The sequence below is a fragment of the Falco naumanni genome, chromosome 8 (assembly GCF_017639655.2).
Source record: "Falco naumanni isolate bFalNau1 chromosome 8, bFalNau1.pat, whole genome shotgun sequence".
Classification (NCBI taxonomy): domain Eukaryota; kingdom Metazoa; phylum Chordata; class Aves; order Falconiformes; family Falconidae; genus Falco; species Falco naumanni.
The window spans coordinates 64,101,848-64,119,869 of record NC_054061.1 but is presented as its reverse complement, the minus strand read 5'-3'; the positions used below and the strand labels follow the sequence as shown (position 1 = coordinate 64,119,869).

Sequence of the window (18,022 nt, the reverse complement as noted above, 5' to 3'; positions counted from 1 at the left end):
TGGTGATTAAAGGACAATTGTGCATAGCCAAAGTCATTTGAAGAGCCTCATTTAACCAACCAAAACGTTTGCGCCCGCGAAAGCCAGCCAGCACAGCCTGCCGCCTTCACAACGGCGGGGAAAGGCAGAGGTAGCCATGGTAAGTGCCTACCAGGTCATATGCCGCCAGGACCTTTTTCTGCACATCGGGCATGGTCCCCAGAGGCTCCAGGTAAGGAAACGTGTCCTTCATGCAGAGGGTGACGGAGGGTGTGTTGTCGCTGCTCACGAGCCGCGAGGACAGGGTCAGGATGCACTGCTTCAGGCTCGCCATGGGCGGCAGCCCACACAGCTCCTTGACGGACACCATGGCGTTCTGGGGGAAGGAAAGGAAATACTTGAGCACATGTTGCCACTTGCCACTCAGTCCCCGCTGCTTGCCAGTACCTTGTCAGTGCCTGCCCGCTCCCCCCCTGTGATGTAGGGCAGTGCTACCCCGCTGTCCCTGGGCTCCCCACGGACCTCGGGGTGCTGGCGCCCATGGAATTCCTATTCCCAGCTCCCCATGCCCGCTGCCAGCCCCAGCTTTCCCCCAGGCCCAGGTATTGAAGCTACCAGCTCTGCAGCTGCTTTGCATGGCGAATCCAGCCCCGAGAGGGACAAGTTCTGGTCCCCAGCATATTAAACCATCAGCCTGAAATGCTGTTTCTCTTCCCAACTGTTCAGATTCCAATTGCTTTTGATGCTGTAATAGCCTCATTCTCCTGTCATTATCATCCTCCAGCAAGAACAAGTTCGACAGAGCTTGTATTTCCCATGGGAAAGGCAAGCAGGAAAAAACCACTTTGTTTTCAGCCTTGCATTACCACATGATAAAGAAACACAAACACTCTTTCCCCTTCATAGGTCACATGTAAGAAAATCAATACTGGATGTACAGGTCAAACCAAGCTAACATGCCAGATTTATTTATTTATCAAGTCAGTGGCTATATGGCTGCCATGCCCTTAGCATTTAGCTTCCCGAGTCACACAACGAGTGACCACGATGCACCAAATCTGTGTAAGTAAGCATTGCAACAGCCCGTACCTTGTAAATGTTCTCCTGCACATCTTGCTGGAAAAAGTAATCAGAAAATGCCCAGCTAATTAACAGGGGCTTTTCCCATTAATCAAATACATCAGCATGCAGTTAAATCTAATGACTGTGTTTTGACAAAGCATTCCCCAGAACAAGACCTTGTACTGAAATTTCACTTAGAAGGCACATTAATGCTGTTTCTGAGCCAGATTGAGAGTATTTTCTTATCTGGTTCTTACATAGAACTTCCAGTGTGCATATAGTGCCTGGCCTGTACAGAAGGTGGAGTCAGCAGTCTGAACTAGTTACTTTCAAGGCCTGCAGGAAAGGAAAGGCTGGGAAGAGTTTCCCATTCTTAAAAATATGCTTGGACTATTCCTTTGGGAGTGATTTAAAACTTAAGTCATCTTGTAAACTTTTCCAGCTGCCAACATTTCATTTGCTTTAGACTCCGGCCAGCAGAGCGGGGTCAATGAAGTACCATGTGTTTTTCTCCAGTTTACAAGAAAGAAAAATGAATTGTTTCTGTGTCTTTACCAAGGAGATAGTTATGGCTGATTTCAGCTATTTATTGAAGAAAACTCATTGTTTAACGCTACTCGGTTTTGTTTCTAGGCAGCACCTGGGCCCCTGAGTCGAGCTGCCCCTGCAGCAAGCGGCAGTGCCCTGCCGTGCAGGGAGCACGGGAAGGCTGCTCCTCCTGGGCCTCGCTGCCACTTCACCTCCCAGCGGCACGAAGGTCAAACCGGGCAGCTGTGCCGGGGCTGTGTGCCCGGCGCCGCCACGGCCAGCCGCAGCGGGCTCCGGCGGCGCTCAGGGCGGCACGGGTAGGCAGACATGGAGCCAGGAGCCCCCCGCGCCTGAGCTCAGCCAGCCGGCACAACGCGGCTCCTTAGCAGGGAGGAAACCACAAGGCGAGCGGCACTGGGTGCCAGCGCGGACACCTGCAGCCCTTGGGCAAACGGCAGCAACGGGCACTCGGGGAAACGTGCTGCTCTTTGCACGCTGGGATCTTCTGGTGTAGACAAGACCTTAATGACACATCCCCTGACTGTTTCTCAAGCCTATCAAAACCAAAAAATTTAAAAGCCTAACCCTCACTCGGTTAGCAGAACTAAGGCTTGCTGACATTCTCCAGCACCAGCGATGAAATTAAGTTTTTTGAAACCAGAGGCCTGGGCAAACAAACACTCCGTTCTGCCTCCTCAGACAAAAACAACCAGCAGAGCATGCATTTGGAGAGGGCCTATTGTTTTTTTAAAACATTTCTGCCTAACCCCACATTTGCTTTTTAGTTAGCCCCTGTGACTATGAGCCTTCCGACACCCCGTTAAAGGCTGACAACAGTGGTGGGTCCAAAGCCTCACCCGCTTCCACCAGCTTCAGCACGTTTGCCCGACCAGCAGCTTGCACCAGGACCTTCAATTCCACGTTCAGGACACACCAACACACGCGACAAAAGTGTCATACCTGCATATTCTCTCTCATGTCCGTAGCCTCTCGTAGCGGATGCACTGCCAGCTTAAAGATGTCATCGATAGTCTTGAGCCCGGTGTTCCTCAGCATGGTGTACTCCCTTGCTTTCTTCCCTATCCTCACCGAGAGGCTGCGCTTTTGGGCCTTCCCGCCTCCGCTTCGATTGGTTATTGCAATGTGAACAAAGAGGGTAACGTGCTCCATGATATCGCCAACAAAGGACCGCAGTGGTATGTGCCTGTAGCCAGGCTGTAAGCACTCCAGCGGGATGGTGTACTGCCCTATGAACTCATCCCCAATGTAGTCATCATCCAAAACAACAAAACGGATTATGGCCAGCTCCGGCAGGTTGATCTGGAACTCAAAGCTTTCATCAAAAATGGGGTTATCACTGTTTTGCTGAACAGTTTTAGTTCTTTGTTCGGTGCAGTCTGCAGGAATCCCATGTATTTCTATGCAGACATAGGGGTCTATGACATCCCCTTTTGCACATGCACCCTTGGGCTTTGGAAAGTTCTGACCACTGATTATTTTGACATGCAGGACCTGGGGAGAGACCCCCGGAACAATGCCCTTGGTGTTTGCACTGAAGTAAGATACCTCATCACGCATCACTGAAGGCCTGAGAACGTACCCGCACCCCCCGTTCTGTAGAAACCAGCCAGTGTGTAGGTCCATCATGGGCCCCGGGGTCTGATAGTTCATTGCCACTATCTGGCAACCACAATTCCAAAAATCTTGAGGATTTAAGTTACTGGAGTCTATCCTCATAGCACTTGGGTACACCCTGGACAGAAACTTTTTGTTGTAGTTGACAAAATCTTCGGGATATTCATTTGCAATCCGACTGGCTTCTGCCTCACTGAAGGAGCACATTTCCCAATAATTTTGAGCTTTCATGGATGTCTCAAAGTCTTTGTATTGGACAGATTTGCATAGGGACACCAAGTCTGACAATTCCCTGCAGAGCCAGATCAGCTTCGGTTCCCTCGAGAAGTCCTCCGACAGCCTCCGGGATATCTCAGCCTCTTCATCTTCATCTGTGACTTCTCCTTCTAATATGTCCTGGTCACAAGGCAGCTTCTTCCCCTTCACAATGATCTTCATCTTCAGTTTCTCAGGTGATGGGAGGTAGACTTCAGAGGATAAAGGTGCCTCTGTGTACAGTTTGTTTCCGAAGATCCTTTTCATGTGTTGTACCACCACCTTCTGCTGCTGTACTGAGCAGTGGTTCCCCAGGCAGAGAATAAGGGGGTATTCTGAAGCAAAGAAGGCCAGTTTGTTTATTACCTCAATAACATTTCGAAAGGCAAGTGGTGATGTCATGTTGTTACGGTTACAAATAATGGGTTCATTATCTGGGCCATCACAAACGTCTAGCTCAATACTCCGACAACTCATCTTTAAAGCTCTGACATAACCGTTGATATCAGCTGGCCCTCTGATCTGGTCTTCTATGAGATACGTATTGTGGGATGCATTGATGTAGTAATGTGACAAAGGCTGTGTCATGTCCTGGACAATTTTTTTGTGCTCTGGGTCAAAAATATCACATTCCGGGGACAACAAGTATTGCGTAAATCCATCAATTGCAAGAAAACCTTTCAACCGCCCTTCTTGAGAAAGCTCATACCTGCGTATGATATCTAGACACATTTCTTCTGTTATGTGGGTCACTCCTTGCTCAGCTTCTAAAAACAGCATGAGGTCATTGGCATCTAGATACTCTTTGTTTTTAGATATCTGCACAAGCAAGAAATAAACTTCGGGCCTTGTGCAAAGTTCACTGAACGCTTCACAAAATTCCTCTTTTGTTACTCGTGTTGTCAGTTTCTCTTTGCTTTTCTGGATTTCCTTAAATTTTAATCTAATCTTTGATTCCTTTAAGGTGGGATTAAGCTTTTTTATTAGCTCCACAGATGTATCTTCTAACATTATGCCATTACCATCAACATCTGCTGCTTCAAATACAGCTTTTAGCCAGGTAAACCGTGGGGTGTTATGGCTGCCTTCCATCAAATCCAGGGGTTGTTTGCTACGAGAAACCAAGTACCTTAATCCTGACACCCAAATATTGGCCACATCAGCTGAATTGGCAACCAAGTCAAGGGACTCATAGTTCTCACCATGAATTACCGACAGCGCACAGTCCTCAGAAATCTGGTCTGCAAGTCCATTGTTCCTGAACGTTTCGGTGTTCTTCCCTAGTCTGATCTCTTTTATAGCAGAAATGTCAAGCTTGGCTTTCTCAAGGTCCTTCTTGGACGGCTCCCAACGAAGAGCCTGCAGGTCAGGATCCAGAGTAAAAAAACGGTTATAAATCCGGGAATTTGGGCGAACTTTCTTCAATTCACACCCAGCTTGCATAAAGCTGATACAGTCACTGGCACTGCTTATTTTCTTCTCTGATGGCATGCTGCTGAAGGACACTGTTTTCTTTCTTCCACATTTTTGGTTTGAAGGATCCTGTGGAATAATTACATAAAAAAAAAAAAAAAAAAAAAAAAAAAACAAAACAAAACAGTAAGTTTTATTTGGCCATTCCACAAGTACATAAATAATAAAGAAGATATGTTTATCTCAAGATAATTCCTGTTCTTCTGAACCTCAAAACACAACATGTTACCCCTTCCCACAATTCAGTTCCCTACTGAGCTATAAAATATACTGAGCTATACAGCGACTTGATTGACTGCAGCATTAGAGACACCAAATTTTCATGAATGACATTTGCAGCTATTAAACTGCCTTCCAGATCTCAACAATATGCTACAGCTGTGAGGAGGTCGTATCTGGTTGTGCCACATACATTGTCAAAATAGACATACATGGAAAGAGAGGGTTCATCGGAACCTCCAGCACCCGTTTAAGGCCTGCATAACTAGAAGTGGGGTGGATCTCACTAGGATTTATGAGATATCATGAATAAAGGAGGAACGCTGGGATAAAAAGGCATGAGAAAAAGAGTCTCAGCCTATGTGGGAGGAGAAGGGGAAGAAGCCTCCGAAGCAGTGCTGGGAGGAGAGCCTGGGACGGGTCAGAACGCCTGTAGGGCACTCATGACAGCTTGGTGCCCAGCAGATGAGCGTCCTGTTTCAATTCCGTATCTTTTCTGCAACCTTGGGGCACCTCAAGCAAGATTAAACCAAAACCCAGCAACAGTCGTGAGTCAGGCACACCCAGGAGAGTCTGGGCTTTCTTATTTGTGTATTTTAGTCTCCTTTAGCAAAGGATGCTCTCGCTAGGCTGAGAAGCCCATCTCTGCTGCACGTACAACTGCATGGCTCTCACGGGAGTCTTGCGTACCCTTCTGCTCAGCCCTAACCTACTTCACACTCTTGACTCCCCAGCTGCTTTGAGAAGTAGCTATTCTGGTCGTTTCTGTGTACTGGGACCACAAAGCGCTGTGGGAAAATGGACAGCCAGGCAAGAAACCCAAAGCCTTTGTCTTTAGGGCGTATGTTCTAACTGCTCTTGAGAAGACACTTCGCCAGACACATGTGACTGTCTTTTCAGTATCAACTACCTACTTGCTTCCGGGATGTAAACCCATCTGCCTGCAAAGCTTGCTGTAATTTCAGTGCAGCAACTAAGTTTAAATCTTTTCCCACAAATTATCAATTCAAAACATTTCACAATAATTATAAATTGCTAATCATTCTTTTTTGTCTGCGTTATTTCAGTCTACTCCATTAGAACACAAACTATCCAACTGCTACCAAAAATATTTTAAAACATCATTCAAGGCTGTAATTAATAGCAAAACACTCGCTAAAATTGCTTTCCCTCCTGTTTCCCTAGCCACCAGCAACATTTTCCCAGTTCTCTGCCTTCTGCTGTTGAAGGGACTTTTGCTGCCTGGATTGGATTTTGAGAAGAGTCCCAAGGTGAGGAAATGTCGATGCCTGGTACAGGACTACCTACAGGACAACCTGGAGTACCCTTCCCTCCCCCAGGAGCGGGTTCCCTGCAGCTCCTGTCTATCTGCCATGTCATTCACCCTTCCTCAAGCCACACTCCCCTGCAAATCCTGACCGTGACCCCTGGTCTAGCAGTGCCCTCCACCCCCCCGCCTGTCCTGCCTGGCCGTGCCTGAGCAGGACCCTGCGCAGCTCTCCCAGCCACAGAGCATCACTCTTGGTGCTCATAGGAACATCTCCACTCACGACTTGCCTGTTTGTATGGACACTTCTGGCAAATTAGTCAGTATAGCTGTTTCTGTTTCTAATTGCTATTGTAATTCACTCACTTCACTCAATGACATACAAAATATTTCCAAAACCCCAGTGGCCCTCCCCACCCCAAACTGGCTTTCAAGGCATGGGATCTGCTGGGAACAAAACCAAAACCTCTAAACACCTTATGCTAAAGCTTTCTCATTAAACTGATACAGCAACTTCTACTGACAAGAATAGTTACTCTAGCCATTCATTGCAGTACTTATTACGAGAATTAGTCTTAAAAAAATGGGAAGGAAGTCAATGAAGTGAGTGCCTCAGCTCAGCTACTTTTTTAATTACAGTTTTCTGCTAAAATATTCTGATCCTGCATTAATATACTGTGTTTTAATACACAGCTATGGCCAATGAAAATCTTCAAGCAATGGATGCTAATAAACACAAACAAAGGCAGATGATTACCCTGCGGGTCCAAGAAGAGCCTCTTCTTTCTTATGCCTTTAGGTTTACAGGAGCAATGTTTAGATTTAAGATTGATGATTAATTAAGATAACTTTTCTCATATAGGAAGATGTATTAATGGCCTTTGACTCTGCAGTGATTCATTCCTTGACAGACTGGGGTTCCTCGGGGCCAGATGTGGAGAACTCATCAGAGCAGCGTAACTGATTTAGCTGCAGGTCTGCCATTTTGTCTTTGCTAGAGAGGCGGGAATTGTTACGTGACTAATATTTTTTTCTGTGGAAAAATAAAAGCCATTTATTTTTAGTTCTAAAATACTTGTGCTTTTTGATGAAAATAAGACATATAAGGAATTAATCAGCTATTTTTCAGTTATTAAGGTGGGGAAAAAACCTAACTAGCCTCGTGGAGAATCAACAGAAGTTGACTTTTAACATTCAGGTTTAACCTTTCAGGGATTTTGGAGGGAATCAGATGATACTCTGTGTACTCTTTCCCTGCTTTAATTTTTGATGGCTACATCTGGTTTTGGACTTGGTGCTATGTAAGGAACATCAGAATCGTACAACAGCAGTTGTTCATCTCCGAGTAGGATTTCCCCATACCTTTTAACCAACTGAATAGGATTCAAGTCTAATCCACAGGCTAATTGCCTAAAATTAATGAGATTTTAGTATTATTGACATTGGTAGGCTTATTTTAACTGATACTAACAATCTCCCCAATCTACTATATGACACACACAAACCCTGCAAAACTGTAATTGCTGAGCTTATTAATGCACCAGCTATCCCCCTCTTGCTCTCTACAGAATACGAACACACTCAGTCTTTCAATGTGAGAGCTGCTAGATTTAACGTGACAGTTTCCATTCATAATTATCAAGACGTTATTTATTCTAGCGTTGCAAAAACTCAAAATGCGTTTCTGTAAGCTCAAATGCTGTCTTCTCAGCCTGACAAGCCAGGCGCTCGCTTTTGTTCTACCACGTTCACATCGCTTAAACACGCGGCTCCAGATCCTGACACCACGCTTTAGCCAGGCCACACACCTCCAGGTCTGAGGGATCACCCCAGTGAGCAGAGGAGCGTTTCCTTCCAGAAGCATCCTCCCTTCACTGAGATCCACTCACATCAGAGCCTGGAGAAGATGATTTAAACACACCTTGCCTCCCCTCTGAGCTTAGTTCAACTAAGCCTACAGGCTGAGGTTGCTAGTTTTAGTTTAGCTTTTGCCTTTCTTCAAGTCTCTGCCTTAATCCAATTTTGACACGTTGCTCTTCTAAGACAAGACATCCAGCTAAGGACGCTTCTGTGCTGCAGTGTCTCCACTGGCTAAATTCCTGCTGTGTTTTACCTTTCACTGGCTACCAAGAACAGGAATGAGTACAGCCCCCTGGCAAACTAAAAGCTGCCAACATCTTATGCAAATTAAACAGCAAACCTGCCCTCTTGTGCTACCTGCAGATGCACAATGCCAATTAGCAAAAAAACAGTGTGTGTTCTCCCACACGAGAGCACTTGCTCCCCACCATTAACCGAAGGAACCAGAAAGCACAGTCGGATTTACCCCTGAATCTTGGAGGTGAAAAAAATCTATCTTTCTGCATGATGCTAAGCCCATCAAAACTGATCTTACCACACAGCGACTGGCCCAGGGGTGCCCTTACCCTCAGTCACTTATACTGATGACACCGAATTTATTGTGGCAATGAAAGAAGGAAAGGGCGATGCTTGCCAGAGAGTCTACATCAGTGTGAAAACAAACAACTAACTTACAGATTTTCTACCCTAAGGCCTTCTCGACCGAGCTCTATACAAAACACTGTTACTGGAAACAAACACAGCCAGTTTGCATGCAACGTACACACACAAAAGCACGTACAAAAAATCCCTACTTACAGGGGAAACCTCGTGCTTTCCAAGGCAGGACACTTCTTTCAAAGTGACTCGGACTATGGTTTCCTTCAGTTCTTTGGACACCCCCTACAAGGTGACCTAGCCAGCTGGCTCCATCTCCTGCTCCTGAGCCTGCATAACACCATTATGCAAAACACCTCAAGACCTCAACCGCAAGACCACCTTCAACACGTGCTTAGCTTTCAACATACACACAGCTGCTCTGAAATCAGTTACCACTGCGGAGATGTATCTGAGTGCTGACCTGACCGCATCCTAACATTTTCTAAACGTTTCCAAAGGAGGGATTCAGAACTCCAGCCTAAGCATGCTCCCAAAATAGGAGAAGCTCTCCTGTTGAACACATCATCCTCGTCAGAGGGACTGGATATATAAACACTGGGATCAGCAAGCCATCAGCAGTTGTGGGAAAACTCCACCCCATCCACCCTGACCTTTGACCACACAGTCTTCTGCTGTTTAAATCAAAAAGCGAACAGAAATAAATACAAGGGATTAAAAAAAATATGACTAAACACGCTCTCCACCTCATCGCACCCCCTTTGTCAAAACTGTAAGACATGAATTGATCTGAACTTAAGGAACAGGGCAGTAATAAGAGCTGTATAGCAACCCTGCACACAGAGGTCAAGCTCATGAATTATTATTTGTCTGAAATTACGTTACCTGAAGGGCCTCTAAAGCACTGACAGCCTTCCAGGATCCTGCTAAGGAGGACAGGAGGGCAAAAAGCATCACTTAGCTGAAGACATCAAAAGGCCTTTAAGAGCTGCAGGGCTTCTGTGAAAGGATGCGAAATTCAGTAATGATGCTGAGCTAAACTTGTTAATTGTGGTTAAGAGCAATTTCCCCCCAAACCAATATACATTTTCACAGGTGAGTATCACTGTTGTTGGAAGAGAAGCTTTATTCCGATCTTTGCCGTTTCCTGAGAACCTACTACTAAGAAATCAATAACAGACAACCTAACCTGTCCTCGCAAATAGCTTGTGATAAACGGTGTATCCTAAAAAACTATCTGCTCTGGAAACTCCAGATAATCGACTTAATTGGCCAACTGATTACCTGTTGTTGTTTTTTTTTTCCAGGAGAAACTAATTAGCTCTACAGGGTGAGGTTTTTTGGGGATGCTTCTAGATATTTCACTTATACACAGACAGAAGCCCAGCCCCTGAACATCTTAAAGTCTTACAGTACTTCTGGTGGCAAAATCTACCTTTAAACATTAAATAAGTCAGTGAGTCACTGGTGGCACTCGAAGCACCATGTAGCAGGCTGACAAATAATGGTGTAATTTTTCTGTAATGAAGCCAGTCAGAGCAGGGAAGGTTTATATAAACCATCCAAGAGAACGCAGAAAGGCAATGTTGGGGTCGGGGCTGCAACCGGATCCCATGCACATGTGGGGCTTAGTCCACCTGATCGGAGATGCGACTCAAAGCTTGAACCCACAGTAGTGGTACCTGATTACTACAGGTAGCAATGATCATTGGAAACTGGCATCCATTATTGGCACACAAAGCTTTCTTCTGTGACTCTCTGCCATGTTCTGGCCATCCTCAGCGAGCATCCCAGGACTGCTCATTTCGCCGGTTTTACTGGCTCTCCTCAGAGCCTCTGCTATCACAACAGATCAGGGAGCTGAACTCCCTCTAATCTTTCTTGGCTAGGCCTGCAGGATGCAAGTATCAGATATCCACTGTGACAACTCACAGGACGGCAAAGAAAAGGTTACCTACTCAAAATTCATCCAGGCTGACAAATCATGGCACAAAGCAGCTACCTCCGCATGAACAAGCAAACAGCCTCATCACTGGCACAGGCAGCCACGGGGATGTTGCCGCTCACCCTTGGGCTAACTGCACGGCTCAACAGATAGCGAAAGCAGATGTTAACACTGTGGGACCAACCTCAGTAGCCTCTTCAAGGCAAAATTCCTGCTAATTCAGGGATTTATGCACATGTGGAATAAAGACTGGATCCAAAGTTTAACACATTTGCTCTTAAAAGCTGAGATACAGACATAATGGAATAAACAGAAAATTTAAGGCAGACCAAAAATACAACATGGACAGATACGTGAGAAATAGCTTCAGAACACAGTGTCCAACGATTTTCCAAATACTAAAATAGTCCTGCTGGCACGCCTGCAAATCCAGCTAGTTATCACTAACTAGCAGTTTAACTCGAGCTTAAGCTCTGTGTAGAAGCCTAAGCTTTCTCACCATTTCTCACCATTCATGAGAAAGCAACAACTAAGGGAACTTAGACACAGGAGAAACTGTGACACACTGTCACGGGGAACAGTAATATCAGCGTTTACAGGCTTTTCTCCACTCCCCAGGATTACCTCGACATCGGGCATGGGCAGTGGACTGTCACCAAGACCTATAATAATGACTTTACAGTCAGATTCTCATCAAAAGGGGAGGAAACGTCACCCCACAAAACGGGCACCCCACAGGCAGGAAAACAGTGAGGACCACAGGGATGCTGAATAGTCCCCACTGGAGAAGTTCCACAGGAGGCAAGATTATAACGGCTTGTCTGCTTTCCTCTTATCCTCCATTACTAAAAATCACTTTCAAATACTGGAGTGTAAGGCTGGAGGGAGGTACAGAAGGATGTCTGGAGGAGATCTTCGAAAAGAACACCTGAACCAAAATGATTTCCTGTTCAAGGAATGCTTTGTTGTGTGTTTTCTTTTCTTCTTGCTTTTTAAAATCACTAACATTGCCAAATTTATTCAATTTTACCTTGAAGAGAATTTACCTCTGCTGTTTAAATGACAAATAAGAGCAAAAGAAAAAAAGCAGCAGCACACAAAGACTCCATCTGGAAACACTTTTTGGAAATGGAAACTACGCAATTCAAGAAGGTTTTTTTTTCTGGCATGGTACAACACTGAAGTTACTACTTCTGCTTGGTTTTATAATTAGGACTGTGAAGCCAAAGTCAAGAAGCTTCCAAAAGCACAAGACCAGGAATGTCTCTAATGAGGCTACCACTTCATGGCTCCTTCTGCATTGTTCCTGAATTTTTCTGTTTATGCTTTCTCAACCAACTGCTTCCTGCAAGGACAGTCCTTAAATAACGGTGCAAGTACCTATCCTATCCCTTCATGTGTTAAGCATCATCTGCAGTGAGAAACAAATGCCTGTATGACTCTTCAATACATACACAAGACAACTCCGTATAACCCTATGGAGGGCCCCAACCGATGCAGAAGATTTTTATGGTTCCTCTTTGTTCTCCCTGTGGAACAAAACTTTCACTTCTGACACCCCAAGTGCCAGATCTACTTCCAGCTGATCTCCATTTGGAAGGAGGCTTTTAGTTTGGAAGGGACTGACACAGCCCCCTGGATGTAATGAATGCCTTCAACCACTGCCGCTCCCAAACATTCCCTTTATTTCCAAGCACTTGGCTGCTCACAGGCTGTAATGCTTATGAGTCTCTGAGGGCACCTGGGACATAGATTGAATTTATCCCTGTGCTCTAAGGGAATGTAAACCTGAGAAAGACAGAAAGACACTTGGTCTTCAAGCAGAAACAGTAGCAGCAAGCACTGTGAAAATGAGATCTCAGCTGCAGCATTCCCAGGAGAGCTCCATTGTACAAACTCTTGTTCTTGTACAGATTCTCTTTTGAATGCACCTGGGGCAAAACTTAAAAGAGGTGTCTGCTTAATGCAGCTACCCCTACAGCAACCACAGACCTGCCTTACACAGCTCCTGCCTCCAAGCAAAGCAGTCCACAGCTCCTGTCAGCCTCCATCTGCAGGTAGGCAAGCTGTACCGAGCAGTCTATCACCAGATAGTGCTGCCTCAGACCAGAGAGGAGAGGTCAGTAACCAAACCAGGGGTCCTTATTAATTACCTGTTTTAAGTATTTGAGCTGATCACCACTCTTAGTAGGTGGCACAGCAAAAGAGTCTCTCAGGTTGGAGAAGGTCCCAAGTTGCTTAGATGCAATAAATCAAATGCATGCCCTTAAATCCCATCTGGAGACAAGCCAGCACCAAGAGTAACTTGAACTCTCATTTATACCTGCTTAAAACTTCTGCATTGATTTCAGGTTTACAAACGCGACTGCAGTGATGGGGCCTTGTGCTGTCCAAAGCCTGGATGACAGCAGAAAAAGCTGCATCTGGAGAAAACAGCCCAGTGCCCCCCAGAAGGAACAGACTGGAGCCGTGCTCCACCCTCTCTTCACACAGACATGGAGCAGAGGCATTACAAGAGCACAGGGCATATAACCAGCCTGAACCTGCAGCAGAAAAATAAATGAAGATCTAAGGTCAGGAGCTGGGAAACACCGAAGATCCAGTGTCTCAGCATCCTCCCAACAGCCCTGAGCACCACGGCCAGGAGGACTCTAAAATACCGCTATCGAGCACTGTGCAAGCTCACTGAGAGTTACATACAGCCTGACCCTGACACGAGGGCTGCCGTGGCTCCAGGGAACAGGGAAACGAGCACTGCAGGATCTGTACATCTCAGCACAGCATTCATCTCTCTTGCGAGTCAGAGATATGACAGCTCCACAGTAAGTGCAGAGGGCACTGCCACAATGTCCTTCCTAAACACAGAGACCACAGCAACTTCCCACTGTCACTAGCTGAAACAAGATTTAGAAGCTGCTCTGTACATTTGCACAGGCGTGGGTGCAGTCACACCTACACCTGCAAGCCGACGCCGAGACACCCGACCCAGCTTCCAGGTCCTGACCCACGGTCCTGCCAGCAGGGAAGCCCCAGCTGGCTGCGCGTACTGCCGCAGCAACCCTCTGCATAGTATCCAAGTCTCGGTGTGATGGCACAGGCTGCAGAATAAGCCGTGGCAGTAACCCCAGCCACCCACAGGGCTCAGAGAGTGCGAGCATTCAAACCAGAAAGAACCTACTGGGCTTGGAAGCCTTTGGAACGATAGAAGACGGGCTTTTTATTTCCACATCACCTGGGCGCCTGGGAGAACAGCATCATGCATAGCATCCTGCAATGCTGCAAAAATTGAAACATGAACACAACACACTATGCACACACCTTTCCGTGGGCTCTTAGCTGCAATGATTTTGTTCATTTCTGCATCTTGTCCAAAAAAACCCCATGTGCTTTAAGCATTATAAGAAATTAGTTATTCAGATATAGACATTAAATCAGAGCAAGGTCTTCTTTGCATCCCTTGTCTAGAGAAAAAAAACACAGCAAAGCCACAACTAAAACTAAGGACTTGAACTGAGACAGAATTGCAAGAATCTGACCTGCCTCAATTAAAAAAAACATTATTTTTTTTTAATATTAAAGAGACCTCCCATCACATCTGTGGGAAGTCCTCCTTAAAACCTGACAGAAGAGGATGATCTGTAGGTAAATCATCTAAACTTTCTTCAATGAATCCATGGAAAACGCTATCCAAACCAGACAAGCCACAAAGAAGCTTATGCTAGTTAAAAACATTCTCTTTTAATCAGGAAAGAAAACCAGCTATAACAAAGCAATACATTACAAACTGAAAATAAGAGAAGTTGTTGGGGTGGGTTACAAAAGTAAAGAGAATTAAGAAATTAGTAAAGGAGGAAAATAAACAAAGGAGTCTATTTTCAGCATCTGGTGGAGCTGATACATGCAGGACAAGGCTTTGGTGGCAGGTGGAAGTTGCAGCAGAGAAGGTCCAGACAGTTCAACTGAAAATACTAGAAAAAGGCTGAATCCCACCAGCAGTCCGTCACTGCGTGGGAACACTGGTGGTGTTAATAGTACAAAAGAGCATTTATTCACTACACGACAGCAAAAGAATTCCAGTAGTAACTCAGGAGGAAAAGCCAAATGAGTTTAGAAAGACCTGGCTAAGGAAAAGCTTGCCCCACTGGTACTCCCCTTCATGAGACCTCTGAATGTTGGATCTGCAGCTGATCTGTGAGTGGGTATTTTTCATTGTCAAAATAATGGAAAAGCTGAAAAAAGATTTGATTAAGTAAGAATAAAAAGATAATTAGCACTAACTATTTCCAACATTACGGAAAACAGATCTTGTCAGACTAACCTGATATTTCTTCTTTCATGAGATTAAAAGTTCGGTTGATACACACAAAGTCATCACAATATACTTAGACTCTCTAATGTATTATGGTTTCTGCAATGCACTGGACTTGGTACTGAATGACATTTTGATTAAGAAGGTAGAGTAATAAACTCAGAAGACATTAAATGGATCTAACACAAGATACATTACATGTCTGTCATGGTTTAACCCCGGCCGGCCACCAAGTACCACCAGCTGCTCGCTCGCTTCCTCTCACCCAGAGGGGTGGGGAGAAGAATCGGAAGGGAATGTAAAACTTGAGGGTTCAGATAAAAACAATTTAAACAGAATTAAAAGGAAATAATAATAATAATAGTTATAATGGAAAAGGTGGTGGAAAGGATAAAATCCAAAGGGAAAGGGAGAAAGGAAAACAAGTGATGCACAGTACATGTGCTCACCACCTGCTGACCTGGTGCCCAGCCAGGCCCCGAGCCCCAGCTCACCCCCCAGTTTATACACTCAGCATGACGTCCCATGGTATGGAATATCCCTTTGGCTGGTTCAGGCCAGCTGTCCTGGCTGTGCCCCCTCCCAATTTCCCGTGCCCCCCCAGCCCTCTCGCTGGCAGGGCCCAAGGAACTGGAAAGTCCTTGACTTAGTATAAACATCACCCAGCAAGAACTGAAACCAGCTGTGTGTTACCAGCATCGTTCCCACATCGGAGCCAGAACACAGCACTGTGCTAGCTACTAAGGAGAAAATGAACTCCATCCCAGCCAAAACCAGGACATGTCTCAAATGCAACAGTAGATTGGAACACTCGTCATGTAGATATGCTTCAAATGGGATCCTGCAGGAACCCATTCTCAGCGCAGTGCTATTTAGCATTTTTAGAGTGACCTGGAAGAAAGCATAAAATCAATATACATGGAGTCTAGAGATGATAGAAAGCCAAGATTTGAACAGAAACGAAAAACAAAGAATACGAGTCAGTGACCAAAAGTCAAAAGACTGCTTGACAAGCAATGCATGGGGAAAAAAAATAACCAAAAGCCCGTTCCCGGAAGACCAATATATGAGGTCATAAATCTGGAAACACAAAGGGCAGGGATTATTTACAGGACTCTGATCCAGGAAACAGTAATTTTGGGAAAAAACCCCTACTTTGTCATCACAGGTGATCAGCACATGATGTAACAAAAAGATCATCATGATGGTATACTTAGTTGTACAGACATAGTATCTACTTTAGATAGTAAAGTTCTAATATCTTTGTATTTGTCCATCACGTGGTACCCTCCATTTAGAAAGGACTGGAGAGAGCTCACAAGAGCAACAAGAATCAAGAATGTTTTGGAAAACACATTCAAGAAAGAGATTCCAGATTCTTCTAATTCAATACACACATTGCCCATACGCAATTACAGAAGCCCAAATTTATGTAAGGAATAACTTTAAAGGACACTTCTTACGCCCTGGCAAAGGTGTATCCGGATGGTTTTATTCAGAATGTAATGGTTTCCATTGCATCAATGTATTTTAAGAAGCCCTTCAAATTACATTTCCTTAAGGACCACGTAGAAATTCAAGATGTAGACTGACATCATCACAGGCTATAAACGATTACATAAAGCACCGTAACCAAAGCAAAGACAACCCGCAGGGAGGAAAGCTGACGATGGTCACAGCCTCCCAAGGGTGGCTGGAAGAGAGTCTCCATCACCTAAAAGGTATTTATCAGCACCTCATTCCTTCCGAAAGGGTGGGCCGTGAGGTCAGATGGGATTTCATTCAAGCCCTGCATAACGGAGAATGGACCAGATTTCAGTGGTATCTTCTGGCCTGATTATTTAGGAATTGGCTCAAAAATTTGATCCTGTGTTTTTCCAGAGAAACCTGTTCAACATGACTATGCCTTCTGGTCTGGTATCATGGCACTGGAGATTACCAGGCACCGAGGGCCCAAAATAGGATGACCAATTTACTTTCATTCTAAATCTTACAACAATCCTCCAGGAATAAAATGTGTAATCCAATAAGCCACCCAAATCTCCATAGCCTAATCACATTATTTTAAGCCCTTTTTAATCAACTTAAATTATTTCTTCATTAATCACATTTATGCTGATTCAGATCAACTCTAATCCTTAAATTTAGCAAGGAAGTTACAAAAAAGAAAATCAATAAAATAAGGTCATGAAACTGGTTTAATGGGAATATATTTTAAGAATTCTGACTGTCATTAATAATTGAATTATTAAATAAGTTGAGACAGAATACATAAAGCCAAATATGAACTATGGGGGCAAGACAGCAGCATTGTTTTAGCTGGTCTATAATGCACTTGGGGGTGAAATTTTGCCCCCAGCGTGCTGCCTGAAGGCCCCAGCTTTCTGTGAGAGAAAAAAGCAACTTTCAGCATACCTGACAAAGGCTTTAGCTCCTCCAAGGAAACTGTTTACCAATGTAGGAAAGCGTCATCTGGTACAGCTGGTGTCAGGCTCTCCGTGGGGGTACCGGCACCACCTCCACAGCAGCCCACGAGACAGATCCCTGCGGCAGCCCCAGCGCGCCCAGCTCGCCCGGCGCGGGTGGGAGTGGGCTCCATCCCCCTGCGCGCGTGGCTGCCCGGCTCCTCTCTCTGCGGCACCACCCCTTGTCAACAAGCTTCATCACAACACCAGATTAGGGGAAAACTTCTGATCGCTCCTCTACAAAGTGTACACAGGGGTACCGAGGCGTGTCTGAATGTATACACGTACCCCAAAAAATTCTGAAGTATTTTACTACCATCTACAGTTTTTTAGCTTTGCAGCTATGGACACAGTGCATACAACACACCCACCTTGGACATCCTGAGGCTGACAAGCTAGGCTGGAGGTATGAGTTATGCCTGCTGATG

General features: G+C 45.2%; 1 protein-coding gene across 2 annotated transcripts in view; it reads right to left on the bottom strand.

Moving 5' to 3' along the window:
• PLCL1 (phospholipase C like 1 (inactive)) overlaps window positions 1-18,022 on the bottom strand; it is a 205,639-nt gene that overhangs the window by 39,273 nt on the left and 148,344 nt on the right. The window contains exons 1-3 of one of the 2 annotated variants that reach the window (XM_040604448.1): window positions 17,545-17,648; window positions 2,530-5,001; window positions 152-355 (exon numbers count right to left, since the gene is read on the bottom strand). In XM_040604448.1, the coding sequence (XP_040460382.1) occupies window positions 152-355; window positions 2,530-4,950 (2,625 nt within the window). In that variant the 5' untranslated portion in view covers window positions 4,951-5,001; window positions 17,545-17,648. Of the gene's footprint in view, window positions 1-151; window positions 356-2,529; window positions 5,002-17,544; window positions 17,649-18,022 lie in introns of those variants that run through there. The other variant, XM_040604447.1, reaches the window with a different exon arrangement.